Consider the following 22,206-nt stretch of genomic DNA (forward strand, 5'->3'; position numbering starts at 1 on the left):
TGCCAACTTGAGAGTGTTTTAATTTAATTTCTTTAACTACAGAAAATGAAATTACTCTAGTTTTATGACATATAATCAGTACTGGTCCAAAATATACATAATTAATAAAATCTTTTTTTCTGAGACATCACACACTTATCAGGCCATATTCAGCTAAATGCCAAAGCACGTATTTAATACCAAACACAAGATGGAACAAGAAAACCCATTTGCCAGATTTTATAAAAACCGCAAGAATAATGGCCATGATTCCTGCCGCTGAGGAAGAAGACAAAGGGAATTAACAAGGTATCTCCAACAGTGATGTACCTGCTTGTCTATCTCACCTCATCCCCTTCACAACTGAATCTCAGGAAAGGTCTATAGGTACTGAATTCTGTGACCCCTTTGCTCAAATTTTAGCAAGATAACCCATTTCCTCAACGAAGGCAATGAAGAAACTATCTAGGAACAAATGAAAATCAAAATGAGAATGTAGGAAAAAAACTCCAACAAACCACCCCCCAAAAACAAAACTCTGCAAGTCCTGTAGTGAGTAAGTAAAAATCTAAATACAAATGTAAATATACCTGTTGTTCCTTGACTGTCTCCCCTCAGTGCTTCAAGTACATCTTTTAATGGGGTACATACTCCAAGGTTGGATAAAGAATAGTATTTAGCAGCCAGGGCAAACAAATGTACATTGATAAGCTTCTTGGAGTTTTCACAAAACACATTGGAAAACATGTCATCTGCGGTACAGAAAAGAAAAAGAAAATATTTATTTAAACAGTGCTTATTATCTCTGTAATAGGGCTGACAGAGAACTACAAGCAATAAATACTTAGTATCAAGCAGAAGTAACCATTTATTTTGCTTTCATTAAGTGGGCAAACTTTATTTTTCTTCAGCTGTATTCCCCCTTCAGAACTGAGGTCAAATTTTGCTCTTAGCTGAATTAGTGTAAATGTGGAAAAATCCATTGTTTTAGCAAAGCTACTTCAGTATAATTGACAAGAGAATTCAGTCAACATTATCACTTTTCTTTTGTTTACAAATTTGCTCATTATACATTTCCTAGTCACCCCATCTAACAATACATACTACCAGATTTTTTCAGAAATGCAGCTGTTCAATATATGAAATGTTTTGATTTACAGGCACTATATTCACATACTTTCCAAGCTGCTTTGTAACTCCTGAATCTGCTGGGAGAATTACATTAATTTTTATTACCAATCAGGTGTGAGCCAAAGTTAGATTCCAATGCCTATTTTGTTTGACTCAGGATGAAATGCTTCAGTTTGTTATTACTTAATTCTTAGTTTCAAAAATGTATGTTTGTTTTTAAGTGAAACATATTGGTATGAACCATTTAGTAATTTTGCAATTGTTGTGTATTGTCTAATTCCTCTCTATTTTAGCTAAAACTATTTGTGAATTCTACATAGTTTTGCTAATAATTTTAAAATATCTATAATTTGTAAAACTGTTAATAAAGATTTAGAAAATATCTGCTGATTTGCCTTTTGTCTCACGGGTAGATATTGAACAAGTACATATCTAGGACGGCAGCTTTCCTGAATCTGGACTACCCACCTGCATAACAGATACAGCTGTTTTTATTGACCTCACTCTAATGCTCTTAATTTGCCTCCATGACCACAATTAAAAGTCATCCATATATTACAACAGTGTCAAAATATCAATTTTAATGATATTACAGTATTACAGTATAATATTACAGATATTAGCATGAGTCCAGGAAACAAACCTTGGACTAAGAAAGGATAAATATTGTCTAAGCTATGACCAGCTTTAGTAATATTTCAGTATCTGCATGGCGCCTCTTACTCCACTTCTCTCTACTACAGCATAAAAAAAGCAAGCCACGTTCTCTATCATCTATGTTGTTACTTGAACTTCTGAAGATCCAGTAACTTCTAGTTAGCGAACCCTCATGGATAAGGGTGTAATAGGATACTAGAGAACAGAAATAAAGAGAAACAACAAACCGGAATGAAGACTGCGATTTTTAGGGAGAAGGGATAATTTTGCTTTCCAATGTCTCTGTAAGATATGTTACAGAAAGACGAGAAATTAGACGTGTGCATTTTGAAATGACTAAAGAAAAATACATTTCCTTTCTCAATGCCTTCAAATCAAGCAAATAATGGAAGAGATTAATATAATGGGATAAGATAATCAAATGCTTTTGGACAATGTACAGAATTACCCTTTTTTTCCTCCCCCCAAAAAGTTTCAACAACCATAAAAGGAGGTGAGTATCTACACATAAAGAGAATTTTTGCTTTCTGACAGGTAATGTTATACAAGGAGTTATTACAAGAAACTGTCACAGTTTCAGTTACTGCTGAAGAAGAAAAAATTCATTTTCTTTTTAAGAGAGGTTCACTCATTTAACATTTTCTGGGAATGAACAGCATTCCAGAAAATTTATAGACATTCACAAAATGAATGTAGTATGAATCAGTAAAAATGCACAGAAATTTCTAGGTATGATGCAGTGGGAAGAAATCACTAGTCTGTCAAGAAAGAGAACAATGCCTAAGAGACTCAACAAGCAATTATATGCCAACAATTACTGAGAAAGCAATAGACACGAGACATTAAGTCAAAAGGTGCAGAGGGATATTTTGACCAGCCAGCTGTTCAGCAGTTTTGCCAGGTGAAGAAGAAATCTAATTTTCTTGATGAGAAGTGGGTGTTCCACTTTGTTTCACACACGTTATGACCTCTTTGAATTAGTATAGTATTTAGTATCTCATACTGGGGAAAAGTGCAGCCCATTCTAATATACATTTATGTTGTTCTTAACCTCCAAATTTGATTTCCTCAATGACCAGCATGGTTTGGCTTTTTTTTTTTTTTTTTTTTTTTGTTAGAAAACAATGGAACATACAATCTTTTTATCAACTGGCACACATTTTTAAATACATTGGCCAATCTTGTATGACAAGACAAAACAAAAATCGGTAAAGCAAAAACATTTTCCCCAAAATCTACTTCTTTTCTTCATGAAATAACAGAGATTTGAGAATACATTGGAATGTCACCCTGTTACAAAATATTTAACATATGTGAGATGAGAAACATCTGAATAAAATTTGATTTTTGTAATTTCCATTTGCATACATGTATATTACATATCTATCAAAATATTTTGGTTTATAAGCAGTATTTTTTCAAAACGTCTGGCTAGATATTGGGTGTTTTTAATTGACTTTTGTATTTTAAATACACTTAACTGTATTGTTAGTGGGGAAAAAAAGTGCTTTCTATCATTACAGTAGCATCAGACACTTGGGGGCGCAAGAAGAAATACTGCCATTCTACCTCCATAGTAAAGTATAGCAATAAAACTCATGAAAACAACTCATTTTCACATAACAAGTCTATTAGAAGATGATTTTCTTGACTCCAAGTGTACCAATATAGGCACTCTTTCAGTAATATTAAGCAGCTTAGAATTGTTCTTAATGTAAGCTTTCTAGTGGTATTAGCAGAAATAAACAGAAAAAACCCCTGAAATACTCTATAGGTGTCATAAACATTACACTTCTATATTTGCTTCAGATCAAAAGGCAGAAATTAATGCAAATGTTCCTGAAAAATTGGGTACCTATATGTTGTTTATAAACATGATCTATTTCGATATTTGAGACATGCTTATTTCACTACAATGGGCAGGATCTTTAAGTACATTTGTTTCCTTTATTGAAAACAAACTCAGTATGCCAATGTTAATACATGGTACAGAACAGATACTGGAAAACATTTATTTCAACATTAAAATATTTTGTTTAGCTAATTACATCAATGCTGTACTGAAGCTAAATGCGGAGTGAAAGCTAGTGCGCTCTCATCAGTTTCTACTGCAAGGTCTACAGTCACCTTTTTTCAAACTGGATCAACATCAACTTCTTGGATACTGTAATAGCCATAGCGTTAAATCTACCTATCACTAAACGCAAGAATGCCATTGACCTAAGACACTTTGCTTCTACACCACCAGCCATTACCCAAAACACAGCAAAACCAGCATCTTACCTCCTCTGTAAAGCATATATATTATATACCTCATTGGCAATTTTCACCCAACAATCACTGTGGAAATAAACATCATGTGAATTACATATACAAACTTGCCACAACACAAAAGGTGGGATACATCAACCATGCATATACCCATCTCACACCACGCTACCCTGATGCTGATACAGAAAAGCATTTAACTTTCAAATAGCTCACCAAGATCAACAGCATAAGCAAATACTCTGCAGATTAGAGTTCGCAGTATTTAGCAACCTGTAAGGGCCCTTTCTGAGAAAAGGCTTTGTTCATTGTCCGGGTACCAGGTTGTAGAGTTATTATGTCCTAAAATGTAGTGAGGAAGCACCTAACATTAAACCTGGCTCTCTGAGCTCACCTGCAAAGCAATTCTGTGCACACCTGTCTGCAATGAGGGGAATGCCCAAAGCCTCCCACAGCTTAAATCCTGATCTGGGAAGAAGAGGTCTCCTCAGATGAGCATAGGGGGAGTAAACAACTTAGTGGAGTATGAACTAGCTGCAAAAGTGTTTTCCTGCATGTAGGTATGTTCCAGGGCAGAACTCGGGTGGTTAAGTGATTGTATATAGCCAGCACTTATGTATGCAATGGGGGATCTCACTTGGGGTCTATGCTTTCATATACCACAGCAACCCAATCTTACTTTCACCTTATTTCATGCTGATCTCACTGTATTACACAAATACAATTTACCTTGAAACTTTGTAACTTTCCTAGGTTAAAGACTGATTGTTGAAACCTGGAATTTTCTGCTTCTTTGTCAGAACTGGTGAAAAGCTTGTAAACTTGCTGCTTACCTGCTTTTGCTTTTCTACCACCTGACATAAAATACATTAACTCTCCTTACAAATCTCACTCAACTGAAATTAAATGCGGTAATACCCCTGTTCCATAACTTCCCTGAATTTTGTCATATGATGGAAGAACATGAACAGAACCAGTAGGATGTCATACAAGATCACTAGTATACCATCTGTAATAGCATTCCTACCAAATTTAAATTGTTGTCCCAGCTTGCCAACTAGAAGAAAAAGAACCCCAACTATATTAAGGTATCTGAAGCATGACTTCAAGCAATGGAAGGGCATTTGTTGTACTAAGTGTTATTTATGAATACTAAAAATATTAGGTTTCTCAAATGTTTCTACTGTGGCTGCGCAGATGAAACCTAGTATGTCTTTTAACTAGTCAGTCTATACAATTGCAAATAAATCTTCAGAAGATAGAAACATATGCCAAAAAAGTGGAATTATAGTACAAACAGTAATTTACAGTAAAATATGAAAATACTTAAACCAGATTTTTCTATGCCTGTGTCCAATTTACAGCAATGACGTGATAAACAAGATGCAATACGGCAAATGTCAGTTTTTTGATGTATAAAAATACAAACCAGTTTTCTATAATCTAAAAATGGAGCTGAAATTTTCCTGTGGGGTACAACTGAAAAGAAGGGTTCCACCCTTCATATGGTCATTATAATGAAATATCTTCTGATGAGTATCTGGAAATATTCTTTGAAACTGATTTACAGAACATGTAATGTAATGTTCTGTAACATGATTATCTTGCATATAGTACTGTGCAACAGAATTATAATTTCTTGCTTGCTGGCTTCTAAAACTACAATTCGGCACATGTATTTGTCAAAATCCCTATAGCAGCATAAAATATTGTGCAGAACAACATTTTTTTGCCAATCTGCAATAATGTTACTTTTTAGTTTGCAGAGCTATGCGAGTATGAACAGACAACTTCACATTTTCAGATCAATTCTGTCAAATGGAGCTTGTGTTTCCCTATAATTTAATTTGGGATCCCTATCAGAACAGACTCTAGAAAACTTTTCATAATAGTTTGGCGATTGTGAATGTATAGATGTAAAACTTCTCAAACTCTTAGGAAGCAAAGGTTTTACCACGTGAAATCAAACTTAATTTTACCCATATTTTGAGTAAGGTGTTAGGGGTACATGATGCTATCATTTGAGCATGCAAAATAAATCTATTCTCATAGTCACACTCCAAAAAAAGGCAGTCCTATGAATGACAGCATGTTCTGAGAGCTTTTTAGTACTCACTTCAACGCAAATATAAATAACTAACACTTAAATACCTGATAATTTTGAAGAAAACCATACATAGAGTTACTATTCTAGAGGAATATAAGGATGAGTCATTTCTGTTTATGTTGGGTTTCAACATCTCTAATGGTTGGTTTCTGATTTCTAATGTTATTAAGTTGTAATAATGCACTCAAATAAGCTATGATATTCAGTTTCTCAATCCTAATTTTAATACAGGCTAACAGTGCATTCATTTTCAGATATAGGTAGAAGTTTGAAGGTATATTCACTGAGAAAGTCATATTCTACTATGACGTATTTTCATCATTTGCCTGGAAGGACAGATATCATGCAGTCAAACCAGCCAGGCATGAACCACTAAATCAAATCAGCAAGCACATGCCCGTTCCATTACAGTGCCTCCAGTTTTGTCACGATACTAGAGAACCGTTGAGTCTCTCAAAACCTTCCAAATGTTAAACAGCGTATTATAATTTTGATGCTAGAAAAAAAGAGCAATTCTCTCTCTTTTTTTTTTTTTTTTTTTTTTAACGAGCAGAAATAATCCTTGCAGAAACCAAAGAAGAAATATTTTAGCCACAGCATGAGGGCTTCATACCTTTCTAAAACGCGTGTTTCATTTTACCCATTTTGTTCCATTGATTTCTGTATAAGATTCTGTAACATATATTTTGAATACAGATCATTAAATGATTTTCCAATTTTTAAATCTGCAAAACAATATTCTGCCTTCCCGATTGTCTTTCTGTTCTATGGGCCACCACTTCGATGTCTGAATCATTTTGTGGGCTTTCCCATGAAAACAATAAGATCAGGGTAAAATTTCCTTTAATGGTTTTTTTTTTTTGATGACTTCACCTAATAATTAGTCTTGTTCCAGCCTCTATTTACATTTAATTTTATGTCCCATTGCTCAAAGTCAATTTTGACTCTGACATCATATGTCAAAAACATTGAAAGTTTTTCCTCACTGCTTCCCAGCACATTTGCTTGCTGACTGGACCACTCTCTTGCTTCCATCTGGCGCTCGAAGTTAATTCATTATCCAGTGTCTTTTTCATGCACAAATAAATTCTGTGGGTTTTTTTTCCCAGATATCTCAACCTTCTAAAAATGAGTCTTACAGTTAATATTTTGAAGGTCTTTAGATCCAAGAGAGAAATGTTACACATGATGTAGCAATTCATAGTTCTTCAATTTCTTTCCAAATCCAAATCATTATCTTAGCTTGTTTTCTATGCCAAAAAGTATACAGCTCCACACGCTACTTTCTGTGGACCCTTTCATGACACTCAACATGCTTTCCTGTCTCACATGTAATTTAATGTAGCATTTCAGAGCTAACACTATGAGAGTTATCTGTGCCCCATAAGCTTTGGCATGATGCAGGTCTTTCTTGGCTAAGTGCTTTGTCAGAAATTTTACCTCAGTTTTGAAACTGATCTCTTTGCTTCGACTCAGCCCCCCAAACACCATACCTTTCAGATGCTTTATCTTAATTTCTGTGCTTTGCCTTAAAGTGTATTACTGGTATGTTTCCCTTCTACTTGGACTGCAGTAAATTCTGTAACAGTTTCATCACTGGCTTCTTATTGAGTTACTTGAAAATTACTAAAAATATGAAGTGCTTCTTAAATAGGTCTTGTCAGAAATAAAACTGCTCTCTGTCTTCCTCTGCCAGGCACTCGTTATTACAGATACATAGGAAAGCAGTGTTTAAGCCTTTTCCAGCTGTCCTCCACATTTCCAGAGGTTCAACATTTGGCGGACTTTTAACTGTTACATCTTTCCACTCATGTGGAAAAGGGAATTTTTTGGTTCATTTTACTTATGTTCTTCGGAACTTTGTCAGTGAAGGCATCTGACAGGAGCTTCATCTCATCTCTCTATGGACAGGATGAAATTTGTAAGACGAGCCCGTCACCACAACTGCCGCTACCCAGAGCCCCCCGCCCACCCCAACCGCGGCGGTCCCCGGGCGCCGGGGGAAGGTGACGGAGCGGGAGGGGCTGCGGCCGGAGGCGGCGACCAGACGGGAGCGGAGGCCCGAGGGCGGCGGGTGGAGACGCAGGGGAAAGAAAGGCAGCTCGGCAGAGTGCTGTGAAACGCTCCCGGTTTATTACTGGAAGGAAAATGATTCCGGACGCAGACAGGAGGCCCATGGGGGGGGGGCTTCAGAGGGACACCGGTGCCACCTGCGGGGCGAGAGGCGGCCTAACGGGGCCGCGTGCCTCACCGGTGTCCCGGCAGCCCGCGCACGAGCGAGGCCGCCGCGCTGCCACCTCCCCTTCGCGAGCCGCCGCCCCGCCCCGCCGGCACCCGCCCTTACGGGTGCGCCCCCCCGCCCCCCGCCCCGACTCACCCCACGGCGCTGCCGCGGCGCCGGAGGCCTCCCCCAGGGGGCGCCGCAGCGCCAGCGGCCCGGCGGAGCCCAGCGCCTCCAGCACGGCGACGGGGCGCGGCGCCACCAGCCGGTCCCACAGCCCGCGCGTGTAGAACTCCACCGTGTGGGCGCGGCACAGCGGCAGCGCGCGCGCCAGGAACTGCGCCACGCGCCGCAGCGTCCCCGCCGCCTCCGCCGGCGACAGCTGGGGCGGCAGCGCGCCGGGCGGCCGCGACATGGTACAGCGCGCGGCCCGGGCCTGCGCTCGGCTCGCCGGGGCTCAGCCGCCGCCGCCGGCGGCTACGCAGGCGAGAGAGTCGAGCGCCGAGAGGCGGCGGTGCAGCTCGGTGACGTCGTCTCGCTGCGCGGCGCCGCGGGCGCGATGGCGGGGGCACGGCGCGGCGGGCCCGGGCCGGCGGCGCAAAATGCGGGCGGCGCGGCCCGCGGCTCCCGCCGAAAGCGGGTGTGGAGGCCCGTGTTGCTGCGCGACGTCGTGGGTAGCGTCCGGGAGGGTGAGTCGGGGGGCGGGGCAGCCGTGACTGGCCCCCGTGGGGCCTGGGGAGGCGGCGCGCAGGGGGTCCCGGCCCAGCCCGGCCCCGACGGTCGCGGCCCTCGGCCTCCCGCCGCGCGTCCGAGCTGGTTCGGCCCCGGCGGAGGCCAGCCCTGCCTGCCGTAGTGAGGGGCTGCGCCCCGCCGAGCCCCGGGCCCCGTCCTCGCCCGCTGCCCGGGGGGTGGCTGAGCGCACGTTCCGCGGAGGGCCCGGCGTGGGCGCGGGGGCTGCGTGGCGGCTCGGGGCCGGCGGCCGCAGGGCGGGCTGGGGGCGGCCCGGGTGCGCTGGAGCTCCCGGGCCCTGGGACTGCAGAGTCTGTTTGGGTGATGCACTTAGACCGGGTAGTGATGGGTCTCTGTCGTAGGACTCGTTTTACTGTGGAGCTGTATATTTAAAGTAGACGTATACTTGGAAACGGGTTCCGACTATTGACAGGTTAGTTATGCAAATGTAAAAATGAATAGGGAGAAGAGCATCGGCTTTTGCAGCACTTCTCTGAAATTTCAGCTTTGGAAAATGATTCACAAGAGAAGCTGGGACTAATTTGCACTTGCTGCCTTCAGAAACTGTTTTGTTAATGTTACAAAAGTCAGTAGCTTTTAAAACTAATGCAATAAAGGGTAAAATTAGCATATTGGAGATTAATGAGCAGTTATGTAATGACTGACACTGAAACAAGCATTATCAGATGTTTCCTGCCTTCCATCATTTAATGATGTAGCATACCTTTGAAGTTGTAGAAAAGCTCTTCGTGGACAGCTGTAGAAAGAAAGCAGCAATAAAAAAAAAAAACTATTTGCTTGAAAAGATATGATGGAATATTAATATAGTATAATACAGTGACAGTGATTCTCTCTTTCCTATGGCATTGCAGCTGCAGACTGCTTAAGGAGCTGGTATTACTATTACCAGTGTCTTCGTGAGACTGTCTTTAGCAGTCTGTCTTGAAATCTATTTTGATGTTGTTTATGAAGCTGTCAAAGGTAGAAGTGAAACATTAACGTTTCTTTTCACTGGATTTGAAAAGCATTAGCAAAGGTGTGTAACGCCAAGTGTGCATTAAGTAGTATGTTGACAATGGCATGTTTTCTCAAGGTTTTAGGTGATAATTTTCAGTAAATCTGTACCAGCTGCAGGTCTAAAGTAGGGAGCAGATTTATAACGGTGTTTTTTCCTTGAATTTTTGACTGCTCCTTATTAAAATTAACACAAGCCGTGGCCTTTTCTGGTTTGGAAAGAAAATGGATTGAAGTGGTCCTGGCAACAATTGAATGGTTTGGTATTACTTCAGTGCATGTGTATTTAAATGCTTTTTTCTTATGTTTTCAGGACGAGGATTTGCATTTCGGAGAAAACAAGTGATCGAAAGACAATACAGGAAATATCTGAAGAGAAGAAAGGTCCATTCGCAACAGGATGATCAGTTTACTGATACTTATCCAGAGCACTTGAAACATCTGTACCTAGCTGAGGAAGAAATGCTCAAGAAAAGGCGTAGGGCTCCAGATGATTCAGTTTTATCAGAAGAAAGACTTAATAAAGCAGTAGAGTAAGTTTTGTAAAATATATCTCTAAAAACAAGTAATTGTTTCCATCATTAAAGAAGTATTTTAGATTTTACACTTTATATGGACTTCAGTATGGTGATTTGCTTGACAAAAAAAGTACCATTAGGTCTGAAATATTTTTTCTAATTGTTAGAAAATGTAAATGTACAGGTTTGTGGTGTTTGCATCAGAATCAGAAAGCAAAATTGGTGATGTTTAGGGCTTGATTCCACAGAAATAATGTGACAGTTACTGTTGTACTTTAAGGAGAAAGTTCAGTCCATGAGCAGTTAAATTTTTGGCCGATTTCTTACTGTATCTACGAAGATAAGAGCCTGCTTTCCAGGTAGTGTGCTTTCGAGTCTACAGAATTTTCCTTTGAATTGATTTTAAGTATTTTTTAATTAATGCCACTTTTCAGAAACATTTTTTGCATTATCTTTCTTTTCCAAGTTTGAGAAGTTGTTGTTGTGATATTGCACTGTTTTTCTGCTAGAATGAGCAATATTGTGTGCAGTTATCCTTTTGTGGTATGGTTAGTTTTGAGGGGATTTTAACGATGAACTTAAAAAAATAATGGAGGATTTAGTAAAACCTTAGGGCAGTAAAGCGTTTGTGATCAAAGGAATAAATTTAAATAATAGAGATGGAATAGCAGTTTGCCAGTGGTGTTTGGATTTTTTGGGGTTTTGGTTTATTTTAAAGTTACATATAATAACTGGGAGAAGTCAAATTGAGTTTCTCATTTGCAGTCTAATAAATGTCAGACAACTCTTTTTTTCCTGACAGTAATTCCCCCTGAAATCTTGGTTAGGTATGTCAGTAAAATGGGAAGTATAGTCATTCAGGTCTAATACTGTCATAGCAGTGTTTTTAAACAGCATTCAAATATGATTATTAAGATAATGCCCTTTTGTCCTCAGTACAAGGAGTGTCCTAAGTCTTTGAATTCCAAGGTGTATCTACATTAGACTTCCCTAGGAGGAATGCTCAAGAGAGGGGGGAAAGGTATTCAGGTCTGAGCCCAGCAGTGGGAGAAAGGTTGTAATTTTGTCCAAAATAGGCAGCTGATTTTTGGGGATGTCTGAAATATGACTGATGTTTTTCTTTAAACTAGAGTATTTTTAAATGTTGTTTAAACTGTGGTCATTGTGATTCTAAACCAGAATTAATAACTCTGAAAAAATGTGACTGCTAATCTGTGAGGAGGTGTGATGTGTAAGGTCTATTAGATAGAATTCAGTGTTCTATGGGAGTATAAAATAAGATTTTGGTTAGCTAATTCTATTTTTAGCATATATTGCAGTTGATAAATAGTTTTGTACTGGAGACAATGAGGTGTCATTACACAGTATTGCCACAAGATGGAGATGAGAATGAGGCAAAGTTGGGGTTTTTTTCCCCTCCAGAAGAGAATTGTGTTTCTAGATGAAAGTATGAGCAAATAGCTTCTCTTTCCTTCTTGATCAAATGTCTGAAATCTCCTAAATGATGATGGCTAGTTTTTAACTTTTTGTAGTGTAATAGAGTAATCAAAACTTACTTTGTGAACAGTTGTTAAATATTTGGCAAGGCTTATATTTTTCAAGTGTGAAATGTCTTTGCTACCACGCTCTGTATGTGTGTAATGGCTTTATTGTGACCCAGAAAAAAAAATAATTTAGAACTAACCAGAAACATCCACTCAAAGTAGTGTGACAGGAAATGCCAGACAAATGGCACTGGTTTTCTTGTACTGTTTCCTCTGGTGAAAGATACCTGGACAGTTTCTTAAATTGAGATTTGGAAGGAAGATAATTTGGGTTCCTAATTTCAGAACATTAAGGACAATAATATGCCGCCATCTTCAAGAAGAAACTTGTAGAAAGGCATTTTTACTACTGTGCTTTTTCACCTTGCAATGTCAGCCTGATTTCTCTGGCAGGCAGTCTGCTAACAGCTGGCTGTCCTCTTACCTCTGCAGTTGCATCCATATGTCGGAAGTAGAAATAGATAATAGATCTTTAAGATAGTACATTCAATTTTTCTAGCTCTGAGGAGCTCATATGATGGGGGAAAAAAACCCGGCTTTTAGGCACTCTTTAAACTTCATGAAACAACAATCATGTGAAGATCCAGCAGAGAAGGTATATTTGTTACTAAAAGTTGTGTGCGGTCCAGTCTTTGGTACAGTCGGCATTGAAGGAGTTTAGTTTGCTGTGTTGTCATGCCAGCTGCTCATTACGTGACTTGTAATAGTGTTGGGTATCATGTAAGAGTGGTGCAAATAGGTAGTCCATTCAGGGTAGAAGGATGAGCCTTCTGAAATCTGTATTTCTAATTAGCTTCCCCAGATATGCAAAAAGCAGTAGAAGAGTGGAAAACCATGTTCTGATTCTGCAGTGGCTATGAGATATATGATTATGTCTGCTTTGTGGATAGTCTGTACCAGAAGTACATGTACTTTTTCTTACAGGCCAGTTATGACTGAAGGGAAGTTTAAGAAGAAGACATCCAGTCAGAAGGCAAAAGAAGAGTATGAGAAAATACTGACTGAGCGTGCTAGAAAGAAAGAGGTAAATCTTAAAGAGATCTTTTTGACTGTAGACAAGGACTAGATTAATACCATTTCTACGGTCAGTCTTCCATATAGACCCAAATAGGACCATAGCAGAGGAACACAGGTATTGGTATTCTTTCAGTCTTTTTCAACTTGACAGTAATATTCAGGCATTCAAGTGTTCAAAGTTATCATTCTCTTTGTTCTTACTGTTTTTGTCTTCCAGTTGCCATTAGCAAGATTTTATTTTGTCAGTTGGTACATCAAGACAAATTTAGAGCATGATTTGCATATCCCAGTGGATTATACTAGACCTCTTAAATATTGTAGAATGGGAAGTAATAACCACCATCATCTTGTGATGAAAAATGAAATATCCATCCTATTTCTTATGGTGTCACCATAATGCATTCTTCATTTTACCTTTTTATGTGGTTTGCCCAACAGTGGAACAATTAACAGTAATAATATCCACAGCCAAAATCTTTAGTAATTTTTTCCCTTGCTCTAATTTAATGGGACCTATTCTTATAGGGCATATCTTAATATTACCATTGTTGAATAACTCAGCCGAGTTACTAATTTGAGATGTACTTATTTAACTGCTTTTGTTCTCCCAGTACATTGTTCATTGCACTGTAAAATGGCACATACCGTAACATTGTAGAAGTTGTGTAACCTCCTGCTGACTAAATTTCAGTAACTACTGTAAATATTACTTAAATGTACAGCTGGAATAAACATTATTTCTTCAGTTTAGCTGTGTTGAAAACTGGAGTAGTTTTATGGAAGCTAATCCCTGATTCTGGATGAGTTACATGGTTGTTCAGCTGAGAGCTGCTTTTTTGAATATTAGGTACGGATCATGCTGAAAGAAATGCATGTTATGACCAGCTTATTTAGAGGAAATAGGAACAAAGAAAAACCCAGCAAGACTGCAAGAAATTTTCTTTGAGCAGCATACAAGAGTTGCTTGAGGGGATATATAAGCATTTTTAGTTATCTTCAACATATTTAGGCAAAACAAACAGTAGCCAAGTACCACAGTAACAGTAATCACTTCTGTGGAATACTGGTGTGATGGTCACATACTTTACCGTTGCTATGTTAGCAAACACTGGATTTGCTGTTATCTATTTGGGGGAAAAAATAAGCTTAAAGGCACAGTTTTGGCCACCACACTCTATAGAAAAGGTGCAATTTAGTAGAGATCAGAAAATGTACAAACATAAGTAACAACTACCTACCTAAGATGAATGTTCTTATTCTGAGTAAGCTTTGGGTTGGTAGCTTAAATGGATGTTGTTTACAACAGTGCTAAAGAGTAGTAAAATTATTATCCAGGGAGTGAGTTACAGGTAAGTTAGTGTTGATGCTACTCTGGTTTTAAAAAAAAATAAAAATAAAGGAAATATATTAATCAGTGTTACAATAAAATAAGTGAACCATTCTGAATGGAGAGACATTACCTTTGCAAGTTGTTGTCCAACCCCCCAGCCCCCCAAGCCTCATACATTTATTTATAGATATTTTCTTGGGTTATTTCTGGTTAATTTTATATTCTGCATCACAGAGCATTCTTACTAATTTTTGTACATCACAGAAGCTATCTGTGCCATGGAAAACAAAACCATAATAAATCATCATCTGTTTGGGCATTCTGCAGAAGCACCTGCCTTTGTGGTCAGCATGGCAGCGCATTTCAAAGAATAAGCTTTATGAGAAGAAATCATCCAAATGAACTGCAGTAGTCCTTCAGTCTGATTTGTGATGTCTTGCATTTTTTGGTAGGGCACGATAGAAGTGAAGAAGCTAGTTAACTTGCTTGATATGGATGTTTGCCGGAATTACTTACTAAAATTACAGCACTAGAGAAGGGGGTGTAAGCTGTTTGATAAATACTGAACATAATATGATAATTATCCATATAGTGTCCCTCTATTAGTGTTTTGGTTGCATTTGTGCAGTCCCTTCAACACAGAAAGTTTGCACAGTTGAAAATTTGGTTTGTTTTGTTTTTCCTCCCCTCTCTCTTAGTAAAGACGGCAGTCTGTGTTGCTTCAAAGAGGACAGGTCACTAATATTTTGGTCTTGATTAAGGTGCCCTAGGTAATGCTGCTTGTGGTGCCATCCTAGTATCACAAACCTGCCCCAACTCCCAGGCCCAGGTATGTCCCATATCCTATATGCCAGTTCCATGCAGATGCGTCCAGTATCCTAGCACATCTGGATTGGCAAGACATTTACACGGGCACCGCTGGATCAGACTCTTTCCTTCTTGCACTCAAGAGGAGAAAGTGGGAAATTTTTGCCACTTTGTCATTTAAGGACAAAAGTGAGGAGCTCATGTCACAGAAAGGAAGTATAGTACATATTTTAGCGACAAGCCTTATCATAGGATGTTCTGCTGAAGGAAATTTGGCAATTCTCTTGTCTCTTGAAGCTTTAGGCAGTATAATACATTTTGATTGCAGTATGCACTGAAAAAGCGTCTTCATTAAGGATTTAAGAGTAATGGTGCTTCTACTGTCAGTACAATACCTAATTGCCAGTATCTTTACAAAAAGACGTTTTCCTGCTTATGGATAGCTTCATAGTTATAGAAGTTGTAATTATTTTATAATTATTTTAAAAAATTATTTAATTTCAGGAAGCAGAAAAAAGAAAACAACAAAGAGAAGAAGCTCAACGGTTGTACAAGCAAAAGAAAATGGAAGCTTATAAAATATTGAGTAAGAGGACAAAAAGAGGACAGCCAAATCTCAACTTGCAAATGGAGTTTCTTCTTCAGAAAATACAGCAAAAAACATAAACCTCTGCATATATCTGAATTGCAGGTTTTGAGTTACCTGTGGATGTTTTATTAAATTACTTGTAATAAAGAATGTCTTTTTGCTTCTATGCGACTTCTGTTATTGGCTTGATTTATCTCATCAGTCCAATAGTGGAGGATACTCATCCTGAAAATATGTATTCTATGCCGAGAGAGAGATCTGGTACCTCAAAAATAAATGGCCTGTATTTCTAAGCTGTAATGTTGTTAGCTATGTAATATCCTGAATTCCAAATCATTAGAGCTGAGTACCATCTGAACATGAATTTGCATAGTGTAAGGCATTTGTTTTCTAGCTCTAACACTTCCTGCAATTGTGACTACTAAAATTTTGTTTACTTGAGAGGAGTATAGTGATACACATGATATAGATCTCTCATGAACTGCCAAGGCTAGGAGTGTGTTTTGTGTGCAGTTGGGATAAGGTTTGGCACGTGAAAGCAAAGAACATGAACTATACTTGGATGGCTATTATTTACCATTCTTCACAAAGACTAAAACTTGCCAAAGGTCCAGTATGGTTTGAATGTAATGATCTTATAGACTTAAATCACCAAGCATAAAGTGTATGTTATCCTTCAGTGATTTATTTTGTTCATATACTTAAGTAAGACTTTCTAACTATGCTGTATCAGGTAGGTGGGTTGAGGCTTTGGTATGCCGAGTGTATCAAGTTTCTAATCTTTGTTCTTTGGAACATCTTTTGAAAAAGAATTCTTTTAAACCTTGATTTTGAGATGCAGTTAGTGGTCTTTGGCCTAATAAAATGAAAGCATTCTTAGTAAGACTAAGAAGTTTACAACAAAACGATTCAACTATTTTCGTTACGTTTATACAGGAGACTACTATTATACTTTTACCCTTATGTCCGTCTACTTTGGCAGTCAAATAGTACTGGGGTTTTCTGCATATAATGAAGACTAGTGAGACATTAAAGGAATGTCTTGGAAAAGATTCTCAGGACATGCTTCATAAGATTTACAGTACCCCTACACTATTATAGTACTAAATTATTTACAGCTTTAAATTATTTAGAAGTTGATGTCAATTGCAAAAATTTCTTATTTAAAATACATGTGAAAAAGAAATAGTTTTGAATTGTATGACAAGCCCTGTTAAATGAGGAATAGTTTAGTAGTTCAGTTTGTTAAAATGTTTCTTCTATCAGTATCCTGGGGCTTTTTTCACCCATCGTGTTATTTGTGAGGCTTTGAGTCCTTGTGCTGTGATGTCATTCAGGAAAAAATGAACACAAGTCATAAGGTAGTACACCCACAGAAAGTATCAGAGCTTTTAATGAAGTGGGAGTGTAAGTTAGGCAAGCTTATTCTTAGAATTGCCGTAATTGCCATTTTTGAATGATTTTGAGGTGAAAAATTAAAGAGCAGAAATCTGCAAAGTGCCTAAAAAGTGGGAAAAGCAAGTTTTGGCATACAGAGTTTGTTTTGATTCTTGTCATTCTAGGCTGTTAAGCTTTTGTTTGAAGAATGCAAATATTTGCAATTTTTATGGTTTTTCATAAGTGGTGTGAAAGAGTTAAACACTAGTTTCATGTAACTTGTAAGTAACGGAAACATCTTCCACGTGAATTCATGGTTGAAGTTACTTCCATTTTTTGTTTGCATGTGTCTGTTACCCTATATGAACTTTTATCATTCTTTGGCCAAGGAAATGTTAAAACAGAAGTATTCTGAATTGGCATCTTAAAAAGCCCTCTTCTGGGTTTGCCATCATTTCACTTACTTACCTCCTGGGCAGATATTTGCCATGATGTCAGCTGTCTGGAAAGGTTTCAGAAAACTAAGTCTTAGACCAGTAATTCCATTGGTCAGTGGGCATCCTGAATTACTGGTATCAGTTATAGATACTGCTATACAGTGTAAATACCAGTGCATTTTTAGATAGGCTGCTTAAAAGCATTTGGATAAAGTTTGATGCATTTGAAATCCAGATTTTTTTCTCGTGTTGAGTGAAAGCTCTACTATCAAAATACTCCACATGCTTGATTCTTCCTGGAGAACAGACTAGATAATATGAGCTAGTAAGTGAATTTTTAAATTTTATTTTAGGATTTGTGATACAAGTTTCCTGTATAAACTGTTTTGCAAATAAACTTAATGTACATCATGTAACTCGTTTGCATTCTTAGTCCACTCAAGTCATTTAATGGCTTCATATCAATCCTCATTAGCAACAAGAAGTCTCAGTTATTGATCAGTGGAAAAAAACAGTTCTGCTCTGAAAAGAAATCTCCATAATTTAATTTTTTTATCTTGTGTTATTCTCTGGTTTTGTGTAAGAATTAGGAATTCAGGATTCATAATACCTGTTCTACAGTTGGTCATTAAAATGTAATCTTACCTCATTCTAACTTTTAATTGTTGCCCATCTCTCTAGTCTTGTTATTCCGTGTTCTTGGTGATGGTTGATATGAAACAGACCAGGTTTATCTGATTTTTCTGAAAAGGCATCTGAAAATGCTTCTTTTTCCCCAGTGCTTCGGATAACTTGATCAGGCAGAGCACTTAATCAATAACCAGTGCGGTATCTGACCTTAGCACCAGCATTGCTGGTTTTGAGGAGGAGAGGGAGTTTCTGTCATTTACCCCTATCACTTTCTTCCATAGCTTTATTTGATTTGGAGATAAAAAGGGGCTATTACTAATCCGAGCTTCTCACAGATTCTCATATGAGAGCACTTCTCTCCCCCAAAGTTAATTTTTGATGTAACAGTTCTAAAAGGAAGAAGTTCAAATTCATGTTTTTCCTCATAACTGTCCTTTGCTCATTACTGTGAAATAGCCCCGGATAGTTGTCACGAGAGGCTAGTGCAGTCCAGTGTCTTAGCTGCTCCCTGAAGCCTGGGTTTCTGCACTGTCAAGCCTCTTAAATTATTTAATTTGGCACCCCTGGAAGGCAGCGACACAGCAGTGATGGTGCTGGGTGGCTCAAGGTCAGACAGGCAGAGAAGGGAATTGAACCTTTGAGTTCATATAGAGAGTAGCGCTGTAACAACTGACCCAGCATCTCTTCATGGAGAAAAGTGTGGAGAATGGAGGGAAGGAATGTTTTGAGGAAGGAAATAAAAATCTAATTACTGGTTTTGGTCTGGTGATCATCAGGAAAATAGTCCAATAGCAATTATATGAGTTTATGGAGACTGCCTGTAAAAGCTGCTGCTTTCAGCTGTGTCTTTTAATTTGAAAAATATGAGAAGTTAGTCCAAAGGGTTATTAAACTTGTACTGTCTTTTGTTAAACTTTGCTGTGAATATGTATTGAAGATGTTGGAATGTGAAAAGAGAAGTCCTGTTGCCGTGTTTTTTTTTCCTAGTCACACAACTTCTCTAGCAGTTTGTTTTCTGTTCTCTGAAAGCCTGCAGATCTTAAGTAGTTACGTCTTTCCAGGGCATCATCTGAGTAAGATGAAGTGGAAGGGATAGAGCTGCACAGTAGAAATTTTATTCTTTAAGTTGCAAAGTCGGTGAATGCTGAATGCAGGCAACTTCAGACATCTCTTTTTTTTTTTTTTTTTTCCTCTCATTATAGACCAGTGCAGCTGGGAATCAGAAATAAGGGAGGCAAGAAAGCATCAGGTACAATACATTCATTTTCTCTTTTGGCTCTGAGGAACAGAATGTGAAGCTTCTCTTGCTCCTTTGCAGGTGACTTCTTGGGAAATCATAATACTAATTTAAATGGATTATCTGATCAAGCTGGCTTTGGCAGTACAGGGATGTTCTCACCTCCTACCCATCTCAAAATATTTTTTTTTCTTGCCACTACTAGGAAAAACGAAACAAAAGCTTCCATCTCTTAAGATACTAAGGCTTTGGAAATGTCAGACAATGTAGACTCTGGGTTTTTTTTAATCTTTACAGTCTGATAAATTATGCCTGCACTAAGGATTAGGTAACGAACATGAAGTTAAAAACCTGATTATAATTTTAGTGTCTATTTCTGCTTTCACAAAGTAATATTTTAAATCATTAAAGAGTTTAGAAGCTGTTCTAAATGGATTAATGGACAGAAGTGGCATAAGCATAAGAAATGTAGAAGTGTACGTTATTTAATAAAATCAGTAAGGACAGGTCAGAGCTCTGAAATATCAATTTTCCATAGAATTTTTATTAACTCATGCATGCCTTCTGGAAATTGCTGAGTGGGTAGTTAACAATGAACTAAAAGCCTTGCAGCTAGTTTGCTGACTTTCCTCCAAAGAAAACTATGGGATGTGAAAAAGAAAAAAAAGTCTACAGTAATTCATTCTGACCTCTTGGTAAAATAATTATTGGTCTGTTCATAAAGTTGCTGTGTAACTGGACCTACAACATGCTGATTGCTCTACCTTTTGTGTATAGCTTTGCCATGAACTTTGTGGTCTTCTGTGTATCTTTTAATTAATAGAAATTTGGATCATTATTTTCAAGCCTAGATTTATCTATATATTTTCCCAAAAGAGATTATCCCCACATTTGTATCTATTTTTTTAAATATCTTGATATCAACCTGGTTGAAGAAACACGTATGCTTGTTGAGAAACTATATTTGAGGATCCCACTTTGGAAATTAAAAAATAAAATAAAAAATATAAACATTAACTAAGCCAGGTTAATGTTTTACTAACAGATTCAGTCCATGTTTGCTCAGCAGATAAGTGGCACGTAGATTTAAACTATATATATATATGCAAAAATGCTGACTTTCATTTTGTTTTCTAACTGCCATGAGACAATTGGTGTTACAAAACCTCAAGTACTAAAAGCAGAAAGACTGTTTCCATGAGCAGAGTCTCTATTTTCTGGTCGTGGTGGGTGCTCTGGTGCTGGAATCCAGGATCTGTAGATTAAATGGTTATGGCTGTGCTGCACCAATGTGCTTATGGGGTATCAGAGTGGGCTGAACTCCCTGTTGATGTGTTCCATGCTGCATAAATGCTGTTCTTTGCACCTGAATGAGAAACAAATACCTCTGGTTTTGATGCTCAGTAGTTACCAGGTTATGAAAGCTGATACTGTGTGTTTAGACTATCCCTTTAATCTAAGAAACAATTTATTTTGAAACAAAAAAAAAAAAAGAAAAAAGAAGGAAGGAAGGTGCCCATTGTTACATATATACACAGCATTAAACATCAATATCTAGCTACAAGGACAGAAGGACAGTGCCAAGAGAAGTGATAAGTTCATCTAGATAAAGTTATTAACTCACGTAGTTTGTTTTCCTCTGCATTAATGGAAACCTGTAGTCAAAAGTAACAGGAGGCTACAGCTGACTGGTTATTTTACATACTTTTTAGCATGGTGTTTGCTTTTCTCAATCATGTTTGGATATTTTAGGGATTAAGGAAAATTCTAGAGATTAGTAGTTGGAGTCTGACCTTTTAATTTACAACCTGTGCTTATATTTATTGTAGCCATAGTGACTAAATCCTTTTCTTCCTGAGAGCTATGCAGTAGCTAGAAATTTTTAGTGGTAAATGTGCCCTGTGTCATGAAATCATACAGAAGTGCACAGAAAGGGAATAATTTGTTTAATCCAAAGTGACTTCAGACAATACTGAAGATGATAGAAACTAAAAATGGGTATGAATAAGAGTAGTGGTTCAGTAGCTACCTGCAGGATTTCACTTAGAAGTAGCTGTCACTAATAATTTGGGAAGCAGTGAACAAACAAAAACATTATGGAAATAAATGCAGGTATGTGCATTCAGGAACTATAGTTGCTAATTCTGTAATGCCCATAAACAGTACAAGTGTTGAGACATAACAACATACAGGGGTGACAGCAAATAATAGTTTCATGCATTGAGGATTTAACTCCATGGGAGGTCTCAAAAACAAGCGTGTGGTGCAGTATGGGCTTAGGTTGCCCGATGACGCTGGTGTACTTTTTTGTTGTTCTTGTGTGTTACTTGAAAAAAAACCCTAACAAACCACCCAACCCCCCTCAAAAAAACCCCAACACATAAGGGAGCTACAAGAGTGTTGTTTATTATTTTTGTGTATTTTAGAGATCGCAGTTTTACACCTGATGACCTTGCTGTGTAGTGAAAGGTGTTCTGAGACACAAAAAGTAGTAAACAAAAACAACAGTTAGGGTATTCCTGAAATATTTTTTGAAAAACTGAAGGTAGTTTTATTTTTCCTGTTTTAAGAATATATATGTAACATTGTAACTCTAATGTTCTTGAAGTTTTTC

The 22,206-nt window shown here is 38.1% G+C and overlaps 2 protein-coding genes across 7 annotated transcripts in view; one reads left to right on the forward strand and one right to left on the reverse strand.

The window, feature by feature from the left end:
* The window catches only part of METTL25 (methyltransferase like 25), an 89,702-nt gene extending 80,924 nt beyond the window's left edge, over positions 1 to 8,778 (reverse strand). For all 6 annotated transcript variants that reach the window (XM_056338986.1, XM_056338984.1, XM_056338985.1 and 3 more), the window contains exons 1-2: positions 8,520 to 8,778; positions 570 to 731 (exon numbers count right to left, since the gene is read on the reverse strand). In XM_056338986.1, coding sequence (XP_056194961.1) covers positions 570 to 731; positions 8,520 to 8,778 — 421 coding nt within the window. The remainder of the gene's footprint in view (positions 1 to 569; positions 732 to 8,519) is intronic.
* Positions 8,779 to 8,917: 139 nt separating this feature from the next.
* On the forward strand, positions 8,918 to 16,077 carry CCDC59 (coiled-coil domain containing 59). The gene is made up of 4 exons (XM_056338989.1): positions 8,918 to 9,052; positions 10,420 to 10,639; positions 13,093 to 13,192; positions 15,827 to 16,077. Exons 1-4 carry the CDS (start codon positions 8,923 to 8,925, stop codon positions 15,986 to 15,988), a joined length of 612 nt encoding a protein of 203 aa, XP_056194964.1. The 5' UTR covers positions 8,918 to 8,922; the 3' UTR covers positions 15,989 to 16,077.
* The last annotated feature ends 6,129 nt before the right edge of the window (positions 16,078 to 22,206 follow it).

Source organism: Falco biarmicus, chromosome 5 (assembly GCF_023638135.1).
Source record: "Falco biarmicus isolate bFalBia1 chromosome 5, bFalBia1.pri, whole genome shotgun sequence".
Taxonomy (NCBI): Eukaryota; Metazoa; Chordata; class Aves; order Falconiformes; family Falconidae; genus Falco; species Falco biarmicus.